Source organism: Melanotaenia boesemani, chromosome 21, assembly GCF_017639745.1.
Source record: "Melanotaenia boesemani isolate fMelBoe1 chromosome 21, fMelBoe1.pri, whole genome shotgun sequence".
Taxonomy (NCBI): domain Eukaryota; kingdom Metazoa; phylum Chordata; class Actinopteri; order Atheriniformes; family Melanotaeniidae; genus Melanotaenia; species Melanotaenia boesemani.
The window spans coordinates 7,577,558-7,600,130 of record NC_055702.1 but is presented as its reverse complement, the minus strand read 5'-3'; the positions used below and the strand labels follow the sequence as shown (position 1 = coordinate 7,600,130).

Genomic DNA, 22,573 nt, shown 5'->3' with positions numbered 1-22,573 from the left:
TGACAACTAGACTGACCATAGAACCTGGAAACAGTCCCCTATAAAACTTCATTTAGTGTCTGGAGAAAATAAATACCTGGATGCTTTCCAACTTCTCACATCTGAACAAGACAGATGTAATAATTTTGGACTAAAAGAGAAACGGCTAAAATCAGCACACTGCTTAAATCTGCTATGTTTAGTAGCACAAACCAAGCCAGAAATCTGGGTGTTATGTTGGACAAACAAGTGTGACCTGAATCTTAACAGTCACGTTAAATCACTCACAAAAGCTGCCTCCTATCACCTGAAGAATATTTCCAGGATTAAAGGATTAATGTGTCAGAGTGACTTGTAAAAACTGGTTCATTCATTCATTTTCAGCAGACTGGAGTACTGTAATGTAATGTACTGTAAGAGTCTATTTTACCACAAAAGTTGATCAAACAGTTGCAGTTGATCCAGAAAACGGCTGCTAGAGTTCTTACCAACACCAGAAAGGTGTCTTGAGATATTTACACTAGCTCCCTGTTAACAAAAAATTTATTTTAAAATTCTGCTGCTGGTTTATAAAGCTCTACCGTACAGCCAAAGTACATCTCAGACATTCTGGTACAGTATGAACCTTCCAGGCAGTTTAGATCACCAGGTGCAGGCCTGCTTTCTTTTACCAGAGTTAGGACTAAACATGGAGAATCTGCTTTTAGTTTTTATGCACCTTCTATTTGAAATCGGCGAGTCAGCTAAGACTGGCTTCTTTTAAATCAATTCTGAAAACTTATCTTTTGCTGTTGCATTTAACTAGTCTTTTTTATTTGTATTGTATTTCTTTCTTTATTATTTTTTTTTTACTTGTATTCATCTTCCCTACTTGGAGAAGCTACTTTTTATGCACCCTGTTATCCTCTTGTCTTTGTGATATTGTTTCTTTATATGCACGTTTGCACTTGGTTGTTTGTTTTAAGTACTTTGAGTTACTTTGATCTTATTTTACACTGACATTATGTAAATGTGTTTTAAAGAAAAGAAAACAACCTGAACTCAAACAAGGAAGCTCGGTAGGTGATAATAATTTTCTTAAGTGACTTTAGGTTTTCAGACTTTGTCGACCATTCAGTTTAACAAAAATCTTCAAAAGACAATGAAGAAAAGGGGAAAACCACAAATAAAAAAACATGTTTGAACCTCTTTAAAAGAATTTATTCTGCAAAATTGCACTATGTGTATCTGAGGAGATCCTAAGCATTTCACATCATCGAGGATAACACTCAGTCCCATGACATGAGCAGTTCATTTTCATGCTCTCTCATAAGTGTTTCAAGTAAATCTAGTTTATTGAAAACACATGAACAGCATCTGACAGACTAAGCCCATGCTTCAAGCTCACAGAAAAGACAGCTTTTGATGTTACCACATCAGTACGCTGAGTACACAAAGTAGACACTTGTGTGGAGAAAAGTGTGGTCTGACATTTCCATCTTATCACATTAGCTATCAGGTTTCCTTCATGTACATGTGCAGCAGATTCATATTTGGAAAGAGCCTATCAAAAGTGTCATAGACTCAGATTTATTCACAACATTTAATGTTCTTTACCTCTCCTGTAGCCTTAGTTTTTCCTCCATCCCTATCTTTTTGTAACCTCCATCAAATAAAAAAGTATCTCGTTTACATACGAAGCGAAAAGCTAAATGAGAGCAGTTGGAGCTACCTATCATCCAGCACTCATTATGTCCTGCAAAATTTGAGACATTGAGAGCAGAATGTGCAAGAAAGACAACTCCGGCATTGTCATTCTTACTTCATACATTTATTGCTGAAGAAAAACAGCACACTAACCCGGACGCCCGAGCAGAGCACTTTTAACACACTCATAACTGTTAAAAGCTGCAGCTGCATAAGGATCAGTTACATTCTTCATCTCACCTTCTAGAGATTTTCCAAGTGAAAGCTATAAATGATCAGACTTGTGCTGCTCGAGGGGGCGTGTTTGTGAATATGAAGGTTTTATCTTTTTTTCCCTCTTCAACATTAGTTACAAATTAATTTTCTTGCAGCTGTTAACAGATGTTGAAATAAAAAGGGATTGTCACTATTAAATGTCTACAGAGGGACTTTACATTAGATACTGAGAGAAAGCGGCCAAAACCAGAAGAGACACTGCTCCAGAGGGAGGAGGAGAAAAATTACTTGCAGATGAATTTGTATGAAATGGCCCAGAAAATCCTTAAATCTCATTTAATTGTTAAGTACACTTTAAAGAGATGTAAAATTAAACAATTAGCCCCGAGTTAACCTGAAAAATTAGCCAGAAAAAGTGTCATTTAATAACCTAAAAAAGCAAATATTTGGATAAAATTTAAACCAAACAGTGAGTCACTACACAACTTAAACCAAAAGGAAAATTATGGAAAGACGTGTGTGTCTTGGAGAACTTGTCACTTCATATCGCCCTGTAAAAACACCACATCCGTATCCATTTCACACTTTATGAAATGCAAATCAGACCCATCAGCCAAGCATACATTTCACACTGTCTTACTGCAACTGGAAGAAAAAAGTATTCCAAAAATTTTAATCATAGCCGGCCCACATGCAACGTGGGAACATTTCAGTCAGTACGACTAAGAAAGTTCATTCACCCTTTTTTAAAAATCTCATTTTATTTGCCTTCATACAATAAAAACTATTGATCGTTTGCCAATGAGACATCCAAGGTGTCAGATTTTAAGAAGAAGAAGAAGAAGAAGTCAGTAGTCAGAAATTATTTGCATTTTTTACCACAATACTTCTCGATTTCTGACTCATCCAGCCTGGCACATTAAAACAACAGCCCACATACTGAAACAATTATGGGAATAATATGGGGTGTTTTAACAGCTGTAGATGGGGGAGGGCTGGGTGAGAGGCTGTTGGACTCAATGGATCGTGGAATGACAAGAGAGGAGAGACCAATCTCAGTACTTACCAGCATCCCACACACCGATGAATTTCATTTAAGATGAAAAAAAAGGTCAGTTGAATATAAAAGCTATGTTATGATCCAGTCATGCTCCAACAGTACTAACGGATTTTATTTTTTTAATGTTGATATGCAACTTTTTTTTATAGTTGTTTTGAAACCCTATTTGAATTCAATGGCCAGAGTTTTAAACCTAGATGTCCAGCAGAAATGGATGCATGTACTCCTGCTATTCCACAGGAACAGCAGGAATGATCAATACTTAATTAAAAAAAAATGTTTATGAAATAAAAGTATGAGCTACCTTGTGATTTAATCATCAGTCAAAATGTCATTGGGCAAGACACCAAACACTAAATACTTTATTAGGGTCATCACTGTGGGATTGTAAAAAAAAAACTCTGAATACATAGAGAAGTACAATATGAAGTGCTCTATGAATAACACAATTTTGTGTGCGACTGTGTGCACACAATTTCCTCTGGAATTAATAAAGTATTCTGATTCTGATTCTGAAGAGCTTTACTGAACCTAAATATAAGAAAGTTTACTGTTTTCTATTTATGTTTAGCAAACTGCTCAGTAAAGTGACTTGTATCTGTTAGCTTTGTGGTTTTCTACCTTTTTCTTTGCTAGGTTATTTGGTCACATTTTCAGGTGAATTCCAATTGTTCATTCAGTCCTGGTGAACTGGATGACACTGAATATTCATCTTTGTGAAGAAGCTGGTAAAAACTCAGTTTAAAGAGAACTGTGAACTCCGTAGATGGAAATTGCCCAATGATTATCCAGTAAGTGCAGTTGATCTTTAAACAAGTCTACTAGCAAACCTAACAGACATTGTTAAGTTTATATTGTGAAACAACAAATATGTTAGTATTACCAAGTAACACTGACACTGACATCATTTTAGCATTAGCAAGCTTCAACATCTATGTCTCATTTACCAGGACCGTGCACAGAAAAAGTTCCTATTTTCATTCAGGAGGAAGCAGATAATCCTGCTTTTTAGCTCAAATGATCACTTTTTCTACATCTTTAAGCTACTAGCTACCTCGCATCCTGCTTCCCTACAAACATCTTTTTCCACCCTGCCATCGAGCCATGATAGCATACCACACCACCACTGATTAGCTTTTGAATAGGTCTTGTAAGCAATGATTCCCATTGCCTTGTCCATTAAGTCATTCAAAGTCCAGCATGTCTTTGGATCTGAAAGCAGAGGCCTGAAATCTGTCTAGAGCAAATATATGTGTGCAGGGTGACAGTAGCTGATAAAGAAGCCTTTTTACTCCTTTACCTTTAACCCTTACAGATTATCTTGAATGGACTTTGAGTATAAACCTCTTTCAAGTGAAAAGTTCATGCCACAAGGTTGCAAGATCCTCTTCCTTATCAAACAGCTAAACCTGTGGTAGCCGAGATGCTCCTCTCACCACATGAGGGCTTGGGAAAGCACACAACACGCCCCAGTCCATGACCCAAAACATCTGCTGTTAATATGGGTCAGTTTTATCCCCAGGTCTCCTCAAGAAAAAAAAAATCCTGAACATGACGACCAAATGAAAAACACAAATGGCACGAATCAACTAGGTTGCATGTTATTTCCCAGCACTTGTAAAAACAAGCTGAGGCACCTACCGAGCTGTTAAATATCTAAACTAGGACACCCGTTGGTTTTCCTCAGCTCCAAAAAAGGTTCTTCCTGGTCCGGGGTCAAACAAGGAGAGGGTTAGAAGTCCATGGAGTATTTACTGTACAAACAGCAGTCGAGTTATCATGTCTGGGAAGTGGTATTTGTTGTGTCTGTTATTTTGGTGCGCTGTAGAACAATTAAAAGCAGGCCAGGGTAAAATGGCAATGAACATTTTTTCTAGTCGCCCTGCGTGCTTGAATATTTTGGGAATCTATTAACTTTCAGTAATGTGAGGTATAAATCTGTCACTGTAAAATGATAACCTCCCGAACCATTCTAATTTCCATTTTAATATGCAAGAGCAGCAGTTCAGCTCAGGCTGCATTGTCTTGATTAATGCAAAATAAAGAGCAAATCTTTTGGAAAAGACGACATACCAAGCCATGAGGGTCTTTTTCTTATCAGATACCATGACCTCTTCACAAAGTGGGAGCTCTGCTGGTATCGAGATTCAGAGAAGAGCAAACATCTGTACTTGACCTAAGCAAGCATTTAATTGTTTCTCAGACCTTTAAGTGTAGTGCATGAGTCAAAGTATGACGAAAGCAGAGAGAGAGATGTCCATTAGTTTCCCCAAACTCTTCTCACACTATCAGCGTGGCGAAGCTTTAAAATAGAAACACTTGGTTTTGTAGCAAGCTACCACTGATGGCAAAGTGACAGTGGATGTTGTTAACAAAAAAGTAAGACTTATAATTCACTGATGCTGCAACGTTGGGCTCTCTAAAGTGTTTTATTCTTCTTCTGTGGTGCATAAAGCCCTTTGTAGACCTGTGTTACAATTAATTTTCTGTTCATTTTGTGGCAGGAAGCAGCTTTTCCTCTGTGAATAGCCTTGTTGTTCCTAAGTGCCACTACCCCCTTCCTTAGACGATATATGTCCACTGACCTCTAAATAGGGAAGTTTTACACAGCTGACCTTTTGACTTTTACATCTGTGTATTTATGTCAGAGAAAATAGTGAAATTATGACACTTAAAGCTGTCGCCTGCATGTGTCTGGGACAGCTTTGTGAAGACTGGGAGGACCATTGAGACCACAGGTCAATTCGCAGCACCCTTCTCTCTTGTTTTATAGCCAATCGCTAAAGCACATTCACATTGACATGCCATGAGAACCTCAGAAATGCAATATTCAGAATATATTGTAAAACCTAAATGGTCTACAGCTATTTTATTGCTGATTTTTATTTCAGCTCACTGACATAGCAAACGAATGAAGAGTGAGATGTCAGTTAAAAACACAGCGTATAGACTTGATGAACTACAAAAGCATTAATAATTGGCTCATACATACAGATGTGAGCATTTATATAATTTGTTAAAGGGTGGCTCCCCAGAGGACTATCGTTATAAATCAGCACTGCTTGTATATTATAGCGCAGAAGCATCCAATCTTAACTATAAATGCCATAGCCCCTGGTGCTAAAGGCACTGCTGTGTTTAACTTTTCTTTTGCATAAATTCTTTGTATAGAGTAGGTCTATGGATAAAAAAAAATCTCTTTGCAATTACCAAAATACTTCCCAGATGTCACATTATGAAAACAGATGGTCTAAGAGTACAATCAGTCAATTCATGAATGACAAAGACTATTGAATCTTATTAAGCAAACACAAACAAAATCAGCATTGTGGAAAAAACAACTCATAACCTTTACAGTCAAAGTGACTCCTTATAAGGAAGAGCTTTTACAACAGGTATTGCAGGTATCACCTTTGCAGCTCGTGTCAACGTGTATCAGGCTATGACATCTGTTAGTGTTGAGCCATCTATGAGTAACTTTGCAAATCATCTGTTGGAGTGTAGCCTGCAATTAAGACACAGCACCCTTTTTGATCATCTTCCTCATGTGTGGTCACAGTGGTTTCACTCTACTCTTTTTGGCTCAGTCAAGAGCCCATGATTTCCATGAGGTCCTACTCCAGACAACAAAAACCTGCCCACTACAGTCGTTGAACAATCAGATTTCCTCTTATCTATTTGGCCTGGCTGGATGTTAATCAGTGCCGTATCTCAGTAATGGTGTTCCTGTTAATTGCCTCCCTTGGTTGTGGTTGTATTCGCTTTCACTTATGATCTTTATCTGCAAATGAGGTCAGAAAAGCATATGGATCTTGTTTCCAGCCTGGCTTTACGGAGTTCTAATAACAGGAGCTTGGGACGATAGCAAGCCATGTGGCATAGCATTTAATGCCATCCTGACATAAGGCAATTGTTGTTACTCCCATGAGTAGTCACTGCATCGCCAAGCCTTGAATATGTTTATAAGATTGTTTTTTTCACCATAGATTTAGTTCTCTGACAGCTTCTGAGTAACAGTGAGGTCCATGACTGTGTTTTTCCTACTTTTTCATGACTCAGTTTCCCATAACAACACAGTGATTTGCATATTCAATGAGCCTCAGCATCTGATGCTCACATCATTAGACCTGTTACGGTGTGATATCTGAATGGCTCCAGGGCAAGTCAGCCACCCGTCTGAGTGACATGCAAATACAAAGTAATGCAGTCCATGATTTGGTTAATCATGTTCTATGCTATGACTGGCCCGGTCTGACCTGGCCTGGTAAGATGGTACTACTCCAGATGCCGCTGATAGCTCAAACCTGCTACTGACACAGCATGACAAAAATTGAAAAATTAATCTGACAAATGAACTATGATGCAAATATAAGTGTTTGGTGATGGAGATCCGTGTGGATCGAAGGTCAGCTGGGGCAAATTGGGTCATCTTTTGTTGCCTTCTCCCCCACCTCCAACCCTTAAAACCTTCTTTCATCGTGAGGGTAACTGTTATTTCTTTCAAGCTTCTCCTCATGCATTAGTAAACCTGTACCCTCCTCACACCAGCCGACCCAAAGGCCTACTCAAGGGAGCAGAAGGTCTAAGAGCATTCCTCCATGAAGACTTTCCCCTTTCTAACTTTGCTTTGATTTTACGCTCTTTATCCCCCCTGGAGCTACGCCGGTCCTGGACAAGAGACTCCATACCTGATGAAACAATAGTGTGGGCTGTGCTGCCTGACTATACTAAACTAAGCTTGGGGGTGCAGGAGGGGATTGCATTGTCTTCCCACTTCATACTGCCACAGGAGAAAAAGGAGAGCACCCATTCCTCCGTTCTCTGCAGACCAAATCAAATTAGCTGCATCATTGTTGTGAAAGAAAGGATTCTCCAAAGTGGATTTAGGTCTTCTCATAACCCTTTGTTATTCACGAGAGGGCCAAGCTGTTGTGCTGCTGCTGTCAAAGCACAGGGACCTTCTTTCCCTGATCTTCAACCTCATCATTTCTAATGATGCCCTGGAGGCACCGGAGTCTGGAGGGCAGGTGGCAAGGAAGAAGGTCTCTGCATGACACAAACTCTGCTCCCTCTGATGGCTTAGTAAAGAAGTACCACAGAAGCTCAAATCAGCCAAATTGTTTTGTTTTCCACATCCTTTAGTTAACTGAGTGACAATTAATGGTGTTTTAAATTCTAAATAAAATCTCAAAATAGCCAAATATAAATTAACTTAAGTAAAATGTAGACTTTGTTATCAATAATGCAAATAAAACCCAAATTAAACACCTTTTTTAGTCATTGAAAAATAAAAACAATCTAACAAAACTAAAGCATATTACAGAACTACAATGAACTTGAGTCAATGGCCAGTTACTGATCAGATGATACAATACTGACCCCTAGCGTCATTTTATTGAAACACCTTTAAAAACAGAATGCTTTTTGGATTAACAAAAATGTTCAAAACAAGGATTGTATATTAGTAACAGAGTTGATAAAATAATCAACCACAAGTGATAGCTTATCTATTCATGCAGGTCTGCCCTTCATCTGATCTCATATTCTTGTTCAGATCTTGCACAGAGCATAAATTCTTTTTCAGCCTGAACTGAGTCTTGCAGCTGTGTCACGGGGAGCAGCTTGAATCTTTCCTGCTCTTGGAAGGGTGCAAAGCTGGCAAGATGGTACTAGTTTTTATGCAAAATTCTGGATTAGGTACTCGCAGCTTTACTGTGGTGCTTTTACTTAGTCAACTCATTGTCTTGTTGGGCGTGTGTGTGTTATCGCTGGGATGCATTGGATGGTATCTCTGTGTTGTGTCAGGGGCAGAGGAAACCTCCTTTGCTTGTGATGTGCTTTTCATATTTTGACCTGCAGCTTGCTTCAGAACTGGGATGCAAGTCTTGGGCCTCCTCTTATGTGTGGGCTGTAGTGGGTACAGCTGCAGGATCTGCTTTTCTGCATCAGACCTGAGTAGATCCAGAGGTGTGGGAGGACCCCACGAATCGCGCAAACTTGCATTGTGCTCCATGTTGATGCTGACTTCATCCATGCATTTCACCCTCTGGATGGTACCAACTCTAAGGAGAATGGAGTCACGGGTCAGAGGATGATGGGGGCCTCTTTTCTTTATCCGTTCACTTGCAGCCTTCTCACTCTGCATCAATAACTCTTGAGCAGTCTTCCTGCACATTTTTTCTATAAAGGAAAACAAACATCTAAGAATGAAGATAAAATATTTTTAAGCATGCCCCCACTTTTTTGAAAACTCCAGAGCATGATTACCTTTTGTCTGAGATTTTTTGGTGATAGAGATTTTCTCTGGTTTCTTGTTGCAGTTCTGAATCTTTTGGGTGGGGGATAATGTATGAGGAAACTTTGTGAGGCAATGTGCTGATGTCTCAGAAACCAAACCATCCTGAGCCAGTGCATCACCACAACCTCCCTGTGTTGAATCTATGTGATCCCAGAACACCTTGGCAAACTGGTAGAGCTGCACACTGGATGTTGTGTTCACTAATATACTAAAAGGAGAATCAAAACAGTAATGACTATAATAATGCTATTTAAACAACATAGTAAAAAAAAATGAGTCTGACCCACCTGTGGTCATGGAAGTGAAAAGATCGTATTGTGCCTGATACAAAGTCTACCACGATGTCTCTCAAACAATCTCCAGTAAGGAAATTAAATATGCGAATTTTTCCATCCACACAGCCAGTAATAACACGGAGGTAGATAAGGGCCAGAGATTTTACCTCCCTGTAGAATAAATTTAAAATCTTCAATTAATTTTCTCAGCAGCTCTATGTCTGCCTCAAAGATTTCTTACTTACTTTGGGTGGTTGAATGTCATAAGACACTCTTTAGCACCACAGCTGACGCTCCAAGCTTTGACTTTGCCACTAGAATCCCCGGACAGAAGGTGCCATTGATCAAAAAACAAACACTTTACTGAGTTCTTGTGGGCATCAATCACCTTGGGAAAAGTAGGACATTATGCAAATAAGAACATATAGACAGGTTTTTTATCAACTGCTTGGAGCAATATTAATTTAACATGTTTTAATAAAAGTCAATAAACCCATTTTAATCTTTAGAATTACTACAAATATTCTCACCCTGAGCAGTGATCCATTTTCCATGTTCCATATTTTGACCAGGCCTTGAACACAGCTGCTGTACACAGTTGTTTTGTCCATCTTTACACATAGGACAGAACTGTGATGCTTAAAATGAATATCCTTTAATTGTCTCCATGTCTGTAGACTCCACACTGGCAAAGCAATGGTTCATAGTAAAGAAAATATTAACACTTTTACAGAGCCCATAATATGCTGATTTAGAATTTTTATTTTGGAAGTTCATTTGAATAGTTCAAATGCTTAAACACGCATTTCTTGTCACTTTCTGTGTGAAACATGTTATGACTACTCTCTCAGGTGTGCCAGACTACCAACATTGTAGGTGTAATATACAGTAAATGTGTTATATATGGTGATAGTGGACAGTGTGTTTTACATACTGTAGTTTAGTAAAAGTGGTGTGGAAAATATTAACTAATATTAAATATTATACACCTAAATTAGTGTGATATGCAGTTACAAGCCTTAAAAAGTCCCTTTTATTTTGCTCATTATAATTTTTGAAAAGAAAAAGTCATCTTAAGGGTTTAAATAATAAAAATACAATGAAGTATTTCGGTATCCATTAATGTAGATATAAGCCTATGTGAATAAAAAACATCTGTATTTCCATTAATGGCTGCTTACCTTTAACTGTGTAATCATTTGCTCCTGAGACAAGTCTGTCACCATGCACATCCAAGCAGTTGATGGTTCTGGTGTGTCCATAAAGCACCATCGCACAACTGTCTGTCTTCAAATTCCAACACCTGAAGTTGTAACAACATGACAAAAACATCCACCCTATTACCTGCCTTTCAGTCACAATAAAAAATATTCTCATTACTACATTTAGTCTAAAAAAAATGCAATCCATTCACAAAATTCTTATAAGCTTTTATCTCTTCCTCACCTGATGGTTGCATCACAGCCTGCAGTTATGATCAGACCTCTGTCCTCGCAAAGCAGCACGGCCCGAACGCTGCCAGCATGTCCTCTCATCACCGTCATGGCTTTTGTTTCAGATGCCACATAAAACAGATGCACCAAACGATCCTTTGAGCCTGTAGCCATTAGCCGGCCACCTTTGTAGTCTACCACTCTGTAAGGGTCTTTTCTATCAAACACAAACACACTTGTAGGACAGTGTATTTTTCATTCCTGTGTGATTTAATCTAGGATTTGTGGTTAGTCTGTCTTAGAATTAAGATTCCTGCTTTAGAACAAGAGAAAAATAAGTACACTAACTCGTTTAGCAGCATCTTGGAAAAATATGCACCGCAATAAACATTTCGCTCTTCCATTAGCACTGTTTTTGTTTTTATTTTGGCATAAGCGGCTTCAAATTGCTTGACCTGCAAAAGAAATCAGTTAAAAACAATCACTGTATTGGTTATATCTGATGCACAAGCTGGTGTTTGTAGAGTGTGGGAGGATTAACATGCCGACCTTTTGGACAGATTCCTCCTCTTCCTCATCCATCTGTACAGGAACTGTGACATCAACAATGTTGGCATAAGTAGGACTGACTATATGAATACTACTGCAGCCCTAGTCGAGTGAAAACAACACAATAATTGATTAGCTACTGGGATATTGTTTAATTTAAAATAGGTGTATACATTTAAAAATAAAATAAAGATAAAACTTGGCTTTTGTCAGACTTTGCAATAAAATAAAAAAAGAGGATATTGTGTTCATCACTGCAAGCCACAACTAATATTTATATGAAAAATCAGAGTTTTTAAAATTCTTCACCTCCATCATTATCTTAATTTCGTCCTGAAAAATTCTTCTGAATTTGATCTCCTGCATGGTTTCCTCTGCAAGGTGCTTCCAGTATTGAGAAACCCTCTTGCAACATGTCAAAGTATGTTCCTCTAACAGACCTGAAAGACAACACTCACTCACAGCATGTCTTGACAGACCATGGTTTGCTTGTCAGAACTTAATTGTTCTTAAGTTCAAGTGATAACAGCTTGAGTTTGATTTAAGAAAAATTTCCATCATTAGCATGGCAGGTCAGTGCACACTCAGCACAGCAAGAAACAAGGAAATGTTAATCTTTTCATTGTTGTTTAAGGACACCTGCTAATTTCATTTACTGAATGTAAGTATTGAGTGGAAAATAAGCAAAACTTTATAGTGTTTACTTGCCTAGAATCCTCTTGGACAGATCAACAGGTAAGCAACCAATGAAGTCTCGATATTGACTGACTCCAGACATAGACTTTGATGATCCAGGAACTACCATGAGAGCAGGGTCATCTGAGTCCTGATCGTGTTGATTGGGATTGTGGTTTCTCACTAAATAAGGCATATAATTATAATATAACTGTAAAGGTTTCACATTTATGGTAAATTGTTACATTGAGCTAATTAGAAATCTCTATATTAAGCTCTTGTTCTTTACACTTGTTATCTCCTAAAATGCTAACAGCATATTTGTGTTATGGCGGCCTCTAGTGGCCAGCTCAAGTGCACAGGCCTGAGGAAAGAGAGGGAAGGGTAAAATACCACACTGTGGCGTCTCTGAATTTGGGGCCAGTGGGGCTTGGCCCCACCAGATGTTGCTGTGGAGCTCAATGTTGGCTTATAATAAAGTGGAACAGAATCAGCTTTTATACAGTAATAATTTATAAATAATAATAATAATATTCTATGAATAATAATAATATTCTATAAAGATCAAGTGCAAAAAGGGCTTCACTCACCAGGTTGTCAGGATGCTAAACTCTGCCCGATCCTCCCCCCTCCCTTACTCCTTACTCTGTAAGTAATGAACTGTTGAAATTACAGTGCGTATGTCCAACAGTAGACAGCCGTGGGGCACAGTTACTACGGCCTCAAGCTAAGGTCATCTAATTAAAACACTGGAATTACATACGTCAGTACGTGATAAACATTTACAGATGGTAGTAAGCAGCAAGCAAGCATTGGTTAACATTGCTAGCAACAAAAATGAATGAAGTAGATTTTTTTGATGAAGGCTAAATTTAGCACTTTGCCACTTGAGCAAAAGTTGGAGGTTAAATGTTTAGGATCTCACCAGACAGTGGATTTTAAAAAGAACCCGCTCATTCAAAAACCAGTTCCTTCAATCCCTTTATGGTTCAAGAGGAAAACATGGCTAACTGCAAGTGTGGCCAGAAAATCACTGTTCTGCTTTTCTTACCTGCTTTTTGGGGGAGACACTACATGGACTACATCAGGATTGATTTGAAACATCTTTTGGAAGGACTGGCTAAACATAAGAGCTGTGGCTCATATGCTGCAAATGCTCTTAAACCGGGTTTTCTTGGCAGTGCTAACATAGCAAATAAATTCCTCCCACCAACGTGCCATTGAACTACACAATCAGCAAACTTAAAAAACAGGTATGTGCTTGGGAGAATTATCAGATGCCTAAAACTCTACTTAACATATTCTATGATGATTTGTCTGCCTTTGCTACATTTTTCTCTAACTCGCCGGAAAGAACTTGTCTTCATTCTTCTGCTTTTTTGTTCCCTTCCTGATTCTCCTTCTCTCTGGTTTGTTTGTTTCACTGGTTGAATTTCGGCTATTCGGCTCAATACTGCCCCCAGCGATTTCTGGTGGTATTGCTCCGTCTTCTGTGTCAAGTGACAGATAGCTAAGCTCCCTGAAAACAGACCAAATTACACACGTAGACAAACACAGATTACACAGAACAAAAACAAAACTCTCTGTCCGTCTGCATATCTTTTGTGTCAAGCTTAAACTGGCCTCGGACGCTTGTGATACTGTGGTAACTTATGTGAAAGAGAGATTTTAAAAGCGTGATAACCTTATAGTAGCACAGCAGTGGACTGGACACTCTTCTCTAATTTCAGCAAATCATTTCCAAGGGCCAGTTTAGATCCGATTAGATTAGATTACCTAACGTAATCTAATCGGATTTCGGTTATCAGATTGTATCAAATCTTAAAAACTGGTTGTTCAAAAGGGAAAGAAGGATTTTAAAATTGGATGGGATTATGTAATTCGATCCTAGTTTTGATCTGGCCTTCAGTTTGTGTTGTTCCAAACTTTTGAGTGGAGAAGAACCTGTCAAAAATTATTTCTAACAATAAAATTCCTTACTACGCGTCCAGTCAGTCCCTCATTATGACAAAATGACAAAGACTGGTCTGGTTCCTCATTTGGTTCCTCAAATAACATTGTCACAGAGAGGGACATTGAACCGTTTTTATTTGAGCTGTTTTCAAAATATAAACAATGTAGTTGTTAATAAGTTTATTTTTTTATTTTTTATAGCTCAGATGAGAAGTCATATAAATATAAATAGAAGTGGATGTTTATGATTTTTGTGTGTTGTGTCAAAATTAAAAACACTTAAAGTAACCCCATATTGGCTCTTCTACCTGTTCTTTACATAGCTGGTAGCCCACATTGTTTTAAGTTCTGGTAATCCGGATTTGGTCATCTTGAAAACCGTGATTTGGATCAGGGTGATTCAATCCAATGCTGCTTTGAACAAACGGGATAAAAGTAAGATGGATTACAAAAGTAAGATCCTCCATCATGAAAAATGGAATTCCCAAATCCTGATAGCTTTTATCCAGATTAAATCTTTTGTACAACTGGCCTCAAGTGCTGAATTTGAATCTGCAACCAAAATATGACCAACTGGAAATCAAGTTAAGCTCCAAACTGAACTGAAGTCACTGTACAGTCACTCAGAGTTGCATGCAGGAAATAATCTGTCTCTGCTGCAGATGATATAAGACAACAACCTAGAGGATGCCTTATCTGAGACTGTCATTGCTCAAAATTAGGTCAGAGAGAAAACTTTTGGTACTGAAAGGATTAAAACAGACATTTACAAGAAACACAATGGAGCAGTGGAGGTTAAATGCATTGGCTATGCTGTCCATTGAAAATAAATTCATTCATGCATTTTTGGACTTTGACCTAAGGGTTATTGACAAGTTTGCCAAGATCGACACACTCTTTCTGTTCAAGAAATGAACAACACTGATGAATGACCCTTTATTTGTAATGCTACGCATAAAAATGTTGTAAGTTGTAGAGTATGTTGTGCCTCATTAACTTTTCATGCCAAAGACCACAATCTAAAATTACTAGAAATAATTATTAGATGCCACATAAAAAAAATAATTTTATAAAATATATATTAATAAGTGCTATCATCTTACCACTTAAGTGTAGAAACCCTCGCTTCTGTCTGGCCAAAAGCACGTCGGTTAAGTTAGAGAGCATGTGTAGAAGTTCAAAGTCACATAAAGAAAAAAGTCGGCAAATGTAGTTTAATTTCATCCAGTCTGGACTGCTGTTGAACCAGTTCGAAATTCCATTTATATCCACGCCAAGTGGTTTGTCAGCCAGTGCTTGGTTTGAAGAAGGGTATTTCTGAGGGGAAGTCGGACTTCTTGACCTGGCGTACGTGAACCACGTCCATGGTGTTTCATTTAGCAGTTTCTGGATGTTCTCGAGCACCTGGGGATTCCTGCATCGTAAAAGTAACGCCACAACGAATCTCCTCTTGAGTCCATCCGACACTTTCCACAAACGTTTGGTGGAACCCAGAGGGTTCGGTGCAAAAACGCAAGAAGGACACATTCCGCACATTTGGGGACATTTCTTATAGTTAAATTTGCACATCGAATTATTTACACTAGGTTCCATGTTGATATTACAGGTAGTTTGATAGGCTTGATGTTAGCTACATAGTTGCTAATCGACAGACAGGCCTGGGGGGGGGGGGGGGGGGGGGGGGGTCTCACGGTTGCTAGGTAACAAGTTTCACAACAAAGTAGTTGAATTCTTCATTTCTGGAAATTGAGCAAATAGCTAACAAGCGGTCAATAGGACGCGTGAGTCAACTAAGGGGGAAAATACAGCTTTTTTTTTCTCCCTTCACCCTATTTTTGTCACATATCTAATCACTACATTAATTCATACAGTAGCCTCATACATGTGTTCATGTGTATGTTTATGCTTATTTTATTCAAACGTCATCCTGTACTACTTCACGTAGCATTGCAAACCAATATAAAGCAAGGAGAGGGAAAAGAGAGTGCGCCGCCCGGGAATCGAACCCGGGTCGCAAGAATGGGAATCTTGCATGATACCACTACACCAGCGGCGCCCACGACAACGTAGGTGACCTGCATTTGATATATCGTTCAAAATTGGAATCCATGTTGGTTTTGTGTGGTTGTTAAATATGTGGTTTATTTCGATGGTTTTACTTGCCGAATATCATAGGGTTTTTATTTATTTATTTTTAAAATTGAAACCGACAACAGGATATCACTAACTGTGGAAAGACAGAACAGCGTATATTTAAACTGAAAGTAAGCTCCATTTACTTCCGGGGGAAAGGCCTCAGTGATGGTTTCGTTGTCATGTGTGCTAACTGCTAAAACTGATTTAGTTCTGTCCAGTAGTTAAAGTGTCAAAGGATTATAGCTGGTGTAAGCGAAACAGGTAAAAAGGTTTGTTATCTAATGTTGAAAGACTTAATAACAGTCAAAGTCGTTCCTCTAAATGTCTCTACAGAACATTATTACACCACTCGTCATGTTGCTAATTGTGTTGGGTATATGTCATAAAGTTCTGTTATGAGCCACAACTGACTTCCAAGCTATGGGAGAAATTTAAGTTTCTCTCGTCGTGTTTACCTATTATATCACAGCTAAACACTATCTGCGTGGAAAATTAGATCAGTGTTGGTCAGCTAAATATTTTGCAATTCTTAAGCTTTAGCATGCTACCTTTCGATGTACTTCCCTATTACTGTGTGAGGTGCTATGATATATGCTGATGGCTAATCATTTCCACCCACCACCCGCAGAGTTTTCCCTCATGTCGGACACGGGCAGCGACATGGAGTGGGTTGGGACAACCGAGGAAGTTGTTGAAGTACAAGAGTGCCTTTCTATTAATGTCCCACCAGGTACACTACTATAACCATTTAATAAACTGTGTTTAAACCAAACAGATATGTATGGTTTTTCATCTTTTAAAACTATGTGTGCTTGTTCCAGCAGTGGTACCAACTGTAGAGCCATCACAATCATCAATACAACAGTTGCTGAACACCGTGGTACAAGAAGAAACCCCAGAGGCTCAGGATGGCTTTAGTAAGCAGACTGAATGGTTGCTTATTTTCTTATTTAACTAGTATAAATCGCTGCAGTACATTTTAAATTAAGTTTGTAAAGTTATGTTTAAATGTTATGAACAATGTGTTGCAAAGATGAACTGCTTTTCCTATGCATCCCATACACTCTTGAATATACCTACACCCCGGTAATAAAATCCTACATACACCCTTTTATGAAATAAACTCATCAGTGTATTATGTGTATTTGTGGATTTTTTTTTATTAGGGACCTCAGCTAACAAGACTTTAGGTTGTATAATTGCCCTCTCAAGCAAAATGACATTGTTGAAAACACAAAGTATTTTCATTTTTGTCTACAGTGCTCGTCATTACTTTATGTGAACTGTACATTCTAGTCTAATAATGACATAAAATGGACCCAACTCGAAAATGACTGATTTAATTACGTTAAAAGTATTACCAGAACAGCCTTTGCCTTGTTCATAGTTTTTATTTGAGATGCAGAATGGAAAGTCAAGCAAATTCTAACAGGCAGAGACAGTATAGTCCAGGGATGTCAAATGGGGTTCTCGAGGGCTGCTGTCAGGTTTCAGGTGATATTATATCCTTGTGCCATTTGTTTAGTTTTGTTTTTGAAGATTTGTGAATATTGATGTGAATTGCACTGTTTAAGATTATGGCAAGTTTGTGTTTATGATTACTAATGATATCTAAACCAAATAAGTATATTCACTGTATTCTTCTTTTTTCCTTTCTTGTTAAATTTTCCAGGTTGTGAAGAGTGTCTGGCTCTTTTCCAGGACCAGAGTGACCCAGATTATATTAATGGCCCATCTTTTATTCTTGACTATCCAACAAGCATGGGTGTCCCGCAGAGGGCCCTCCTCACTTTGCCCTATGGCCTGATGATAGGCAGATCTAGTATCCCCGTTGCAGGAGTTGGGGTCATAAATCACGGGCCGGTGGTGTCTCCTGGAATGCATTTTGGACCGTATGAAGGGGTGTTGACTACAAATGAAGATGCCATGGCGAGTGACTTTTCCTGGGAGGTGAGATTTGATCAATTAAGCTAACATGAACATACTGAGTCTGTTTTACATCCATGTGTGTATTGTGTTAATATTGTAATTTTCTACAGATTTGCAAAGGAAAAGACCAGTACGAATACATAGATGGCGCCAAAGATTCATATTCAAACTGGATGAGGTAATAAATTTTCAATGACTGTTATCTTTTTGTTGCTTAACATAGAATTCTTAATAAATAAGGCAAGGCAGGTTTATTTGTAACACTTTTTACAAGTGTTAATTAAACTTTAAAAGCACTACAGCAAGGTAAAAGAAATATTAAATTGGAGAATTAAAACAAACTACATAGAATAAAGGAAATAAAACAGAAAGAGAAAAAGCCAAAATAGAAACACAATGAAATACATACAGTGAGGCACGTATGGCACAAACTGGTTTTTGTTTTTTTGTGTGTGGTTTTAATTAGAGAGAGACCTGTAAAACTCCATTACAGTAGTGAAGTCTGCATATTTTTTTTTTCTAAATCCTGTTGAGCCATCTGTTCCCTGATTCTAGATATATACTTTTTGCATTGCTCTTGTCAGTTTTTGTCCTTGTTAGCTCAAAGTTCCACTTTGACTACAAGGTGTCAAGACCCTGTCCCGGGGTCTCTTTCCCAGTATGAAGTGGCAACAAACATCCAAGGGAAACAACTAGAAAGCAGCCCAAGCAGATGGTCAAATCACCTCAGCTGACTGTTCAATACAGAGGAGCAGCGGCTCCATGCCAGGTTCCTTCCTGATGTGTGAGCTCCTCACCTGAGTCCTGCCACTTTCAGAAAGAAGCCCCTGTCATTCTCTTGTATCTCATTCTCTTAGACACTACTTAAATCTTGTGACCATAAATGAGGGTTGGGTTGGAACATTTATAGACCTGTAAATCAAGCTAAGCTCTTGCTTCACCATGGTGGACCAGTACAGTGTACTACTGATAAACTCCAGTCCATCTGTCCATCTCTCTCACTCCATCCTGCCATCACTTGCAAACAAGACTGCAAGATACGTAAACTCCTCCACCTGAGGCAAAGACTCATTCCAAACTTGGAGGGAGCACTCCACCCTTTTCCAGTGGGAGAATATAATATGATCAGTTATTAAATTAATAATCAGCTGTTTCTACTTCTTTTGCAAACATACTTGCTGGCGTGAAATAAAAAACAAACGTACTCAGCTGAGAAGAGTTCATGACCATCGCCGTTGTTTTATTTTTAATATGGCCGAGGCTGCAGCTGGGCAGGAAAAGTCCCGTTGTATGTTGTTTCATGTACTTTTCTATACTTTGCCACTCAAGTCTCATCTTTTCTAAACCTTTATTCTTATGCAGGTATGTGAACTTTGCTCGTAACAAAGAAGAGACCAACTTGTTGGCTGTTCAGTACAAAGGTAGCATCCTTTTTCACTGCTGTCGCACCATACATACCGGAGATGAGCTCATGGTGTGGCCAAGCAGGAAGCTGCTCACGCAGTCCAGCGAACCATGGAACCAGAAGTGGTTTTTACAGTTGAATACAGCAGGTACCTTTAACTCGCTTCCAAAGTTTCCAAAAAATATTACGGGTAGTTATCTTTCAGGAAGATGACTGGCTTGTGTTGCTTCTTTTCTAAGCAGCAGAGAGCAGCGTGTCTGCAGCATCTCCACTTTTTGTGTGCTCCCAGTGTCAGCTCTCCTTCACTACAGAGGCCTTCCTCCAGCGACACACAGAATATTTCCACACACAGCCTAAAGCCACTGAAGATGTCGATAATGGAGATCAAGCTTCGGACCTTGATTCAGGTCCCTCTGCAGCATCTGTGGCCGTAGTAGTTGTTGATTCCACCAAGTCCAAAACATGTGATGATTGCGGGAAGGTTTTCAAGCAAATACCTCACCTCAGGAGGCACAAGCTGTCTGTCCACTCAAACAAACGGCCTTACTGCTGTCCACACTGCCGGCGAAGTTTTACCCAGGCTTCTGGCTTAATCAGACACCAATATGTTCACAGAAAGCAGGCTGTGATGAAAGCTCCGAATCAGAACGAAGTCCCTGGTGAAACGGAGAACTCAGCACCAAGGGAAGAAATTTTAACCACTGAAGAACCAGCCGAATCTGAGAGAACAGAGGTAATAAATGTCACCGACGATCTTAAAGAGGGTACGGATGCAACGGACACTGTAACTACTTCTGCTGGTGAGGCAGAAACGCATGCATTGAATTGCTCAGACTGCAGTAAGAGCTTTGAAAATGAACCCGCTTTCAAAAAGCACAAAGCATCCGTTCATGAGAAGTTGCGTCCCTATGTTTGTGCAGTGTGTCAGAAATGCTTTGGCCAGTATCACGACTTGAACCGACATCTGAAGAACCACAAAAGACAGAATGAAAGGGGGGAGAGACGAAGTAAGGATCCTGAGGACCCTTCTGTAATGCCCTTTAGCTGTGCTCATTGTTCAGTGACGTTTTCCACAGTGGATGATCTGCAGCAGCACATAAATGAGCTTCACTCCGATGACACCCCTGAAGAAAATCAAGTTGTCAGTGTTGCCAGCACTGAATCAGTCCAACATCCCTCTCGCAGGCCTCAGCGCCTCAGAGCAAGGTCTAAAATTTCTGCTATAACCAAGCTCATAGCACCTAAACGTAAGCAAGCCTGTCCTGCTCAGACTGAGATGAGCTCCACTGAGCCTGAGGCCTCTACTGTCAGGAATACAAAGCTTATGAAATACAAATGGTTTAGCTGCAATTGCTGTAAGCAAACGTATGGAAACCCAGAAGATCTCAAAGCACACAAGTGCACTGTACAACAGCACAAGTGTGAGCAGTGTGGGAAAGCCTTTAGTAAGCAAACCTCCTTGAAAAGACACGAGCAGATGGAACATGCAAAGGCAAAATCTTACACCTGCGACCTCTGTGGTAAAGACTTCTCTTCGTCCAGCAAGCTCAAACAGCATCAGAAAAGCAACTCTTGCATGAAGTATCACTGCACATCTGAACTTTTCCCATGCCCCTTCTGTCAGTTCTCCTTCACTATGAAAAGCTATCTCATTAAACACATCAAGAGGCACCACCCTGTCGAGTTTCTCTCGTACTCCGATCAAGACGGCCTTACGGATCAGCCGGACGGGAAAGAGGGGGAATACATATGTCCACACTGTGGAATAAACTGTGCAAACGCCAAAGCTTTTAAATCTCACACTTGCTTCAGGCAGTTGAAGGTTTTGTATTTGTGCACCGATTGCGGAAAAGGCTTCACAAACCACTACGGTCTGAAGCAGCACCAGCGCATTCACACAGGCGAAAAGCCGTACAGCTGCCCCCACTGCAGCAAGAGCTTCTCATACTGCGGACAGCTCAACGTCCACCTCAGGACTCACACCGGGGAGAAACCCTACCTGTGCACCCACTGCGGGGAGAGCTTTCGACAGTCGGGAGACCTGAAGAGACACGAAAGGAAGCACACCGGCGTGAGGCCGCACAACTGCTCTGAATGCAACAAAAGCTTCAGCCGCCCGCAGAGTCTCAAAGCTCACCAGATGCTTCACTTGGGACAGAGGATGTTCAAATGCACGCAGTGTGGGAAGAGTTTTTCCAGAAACTATCATCTCAGGAGACACCATCAGAAGATGCACACATAGTTCGACCACTTTTTAAGGACTGTAAAAGAGCTTTCAGTTGTTGCAAATTGCACTGATTTGGTCATTTTGAATGGTTTATATGTACAGTTAAACATACTGTGGTTTTGTCCTAAAATATGTAATCTCAATACACTATCCGTGTAAATGTAATGCATTCAGTTGGTATTTTGCAATTAACAAAGACGAGATGTAAGCTCAGTTTTCTTTTCAGTGTTGTGAAATAAACAAACTGACCATCACTGTTGACCATTTATTCCACAAAACATACAATGCAAAGCATGTGCACTGTACAAGCCTTAATATTATGAAAATAGTTATAACCATGCCTGTTTTTTTTTTAATTACTTAATCCTAGGTTTTGTTTTTATAGTCATCCAGATCTGCTACGTTTTTTTATGTGACACAGTATAACTCATCTACTTGACCTTTTGCATTGCTCTTGTCAGTTTCTGTCCTTGTTAGCTCATAGTTCCACCTTTACTACATTATAAATATTAAGTAAAATGAAAATATTTAAGTCTGACCTGAACTATACAAACATACTGGTATGACAGGTGACACAAACAGACTTATTTAAACTGTGCGTAAACTGAAACAGGTAGAAACCTGGCAGTGTTTTTCATGTGCTACACACAGCGGTGTCAAGTGCAGCTGCTGGTTCAAGACTTAATCTTTGCTGCTGGTTTCGGCTTCTCAAATTTCCAAGTCCAGTAATGTTTCATATATCAGTAGTCCTA

The 22,573-nt window shown here is 39.3% G+C and overlaps 2 protein-coding genes and 1 non-coding gene across 6 annotated transcripts; 1 reads left to right on the top strand and 2 right to left on the bottom strand.

Annotated features, from left to right (window-relative positions):
- Positions 1-8,330: 8,330 nt before the first annotated feature.
- fbxw10 (F-box and WD repeat domain containing 10) lies at positions 8,331-15,768 on the bottom strand. Of its 2 annotated transcripts, none has more exons than XM_041974732.1 (12): positions 15,228-15,768; positions 12,205-12,354; positions 11,806-11,936; positions 11,497-11,598; positions 11,296-11,402; positions 10,961-11,164; positions 10,696-10,817; positions 10,045-10,199; positions 9,760-9,902; positions 9,527-9,685; positions 9,209-9,447; positions 8,331-9,121 (listed from the first exon to the last, which is right to left on the bottom strand). In XM_041974732.1, exons 1-12 carry the CDS (start codon positions 15,715-15,717, stop codon positions 8,673-8,675), a joined length of 2,451 nt encoding a protein of 816 aa, XP_041830666.1. In that variant the 5' UTR covers positions 15,718-15,768; the 3' UTR covers positions 8,331-8,672. The 2 variants fall into 2 exon arrangements, with proteins under 2 accessions (XP_041830666.1, XP_041830667.1); XM_041974733.1 differs by lacking the exon at positions 15,228-15,768 and adding an exon at positions 12,762-13,042.
- A 341-nt stretch (positions 15,769-16,109) lies between these two features.
- Positions 16,110-16,180, bottom strand: trnag-ccc. The gene has a single exon. It is a non-coding gene; the product is annotated as a tRNA-Gly (tRNA).
- A 210-nt stretch (positions 16,181-16,390) lies between these two features.
- Positions 16,391-22,075, top strand: LOC121632528 (histone-lysine N-methyltransferase PRDM9-like). Of its 3 annotated transcripts, none has more exons than XM_041974111.1 (7): positions 16,391-16,521; positions 16,889-16,990; positions 17,085-17,177; positions 17,933-18,210; positions 18,300-18,367; positions 19,552-19,742; positions 19,834-22,075. In XM_041974111.1, exons 2-7 carry the CDS (start codon positions 16,900-16,902, stop codon positions 21,834-21,836), a joined length of 2,724 nt encoding a protein of 907 aa, XP_041830045.1. In that variant the 5' UTR covers positions 16,391-16,521; positions 16,889-16,899; the 3' UTR covers positions 21,837-22,075. The 3 variants fall into 3 exon arrangements, with proteins under 3 accessions (XP_041830045.1, XP_041830044.1, XP_041830043.1); XM_041974110.1 differs by having other exon boundaries at positions 17,082-17,177; positions 19,837-22,075; XM_041974109.1 differs by having other exon boundaries at positions 17,082-17,177.
- The last annotated feature ends 498 nt before the right edge of the window (positions 22,076-22,573 follow it).

What these genes read in the sequence shown, in the direction of transcription:
- fbxw10 (XM_041974732.1), bottom strand. Translation starts at nt 15,717, where the DNA reads ATGGAACCTAGTGTAAATAATTCGATGTGCAAATTTAACTATAAGAAA. An exon ending in AAATTAAGATAATGATGGAG is followed by an intron (nt 11,599 to 11,805) that starts GTGAAGAATTTT and finishes TCACTCGACTAG; the next exon opens with GGCTGCAGTAGTATTCATAT. An exon ending in AAATGATTACACAGTTAAAG is followed by an intron (nt 10,200 to 10,695) that starts GTAAGCAGCCAT and finishes TTGCTTTGCCAG; the next exon opens with TGTGGAGTCTACAGACATGG.
- LOC121632528 (XM_041974109.1), top strand. Translation starts at nt 16,900, where the DNA reads ATGTCGGACACGGGCAGCGACATGGAGTGGGTTGGGACAACCGAGGAA. An exon ending in TTCTATTAATGTCCCACCAG is followed by an intron (nt 16,991 to 17,081) that starts GTACACTACTAT and finishes TGCTTGTTCCAG; the next exon opens with CAGTGGTACCAACTGTAGAG. An exon ending in AGAGGCTCAGGATGGCTTTA is followed by an intron (nt 17,178 to 17,932) that starts GTAAGCAGACTG and finishes TAAATTTTCCAG; the next exon opens with GTTGTGAAGAGTGTCTGGCT.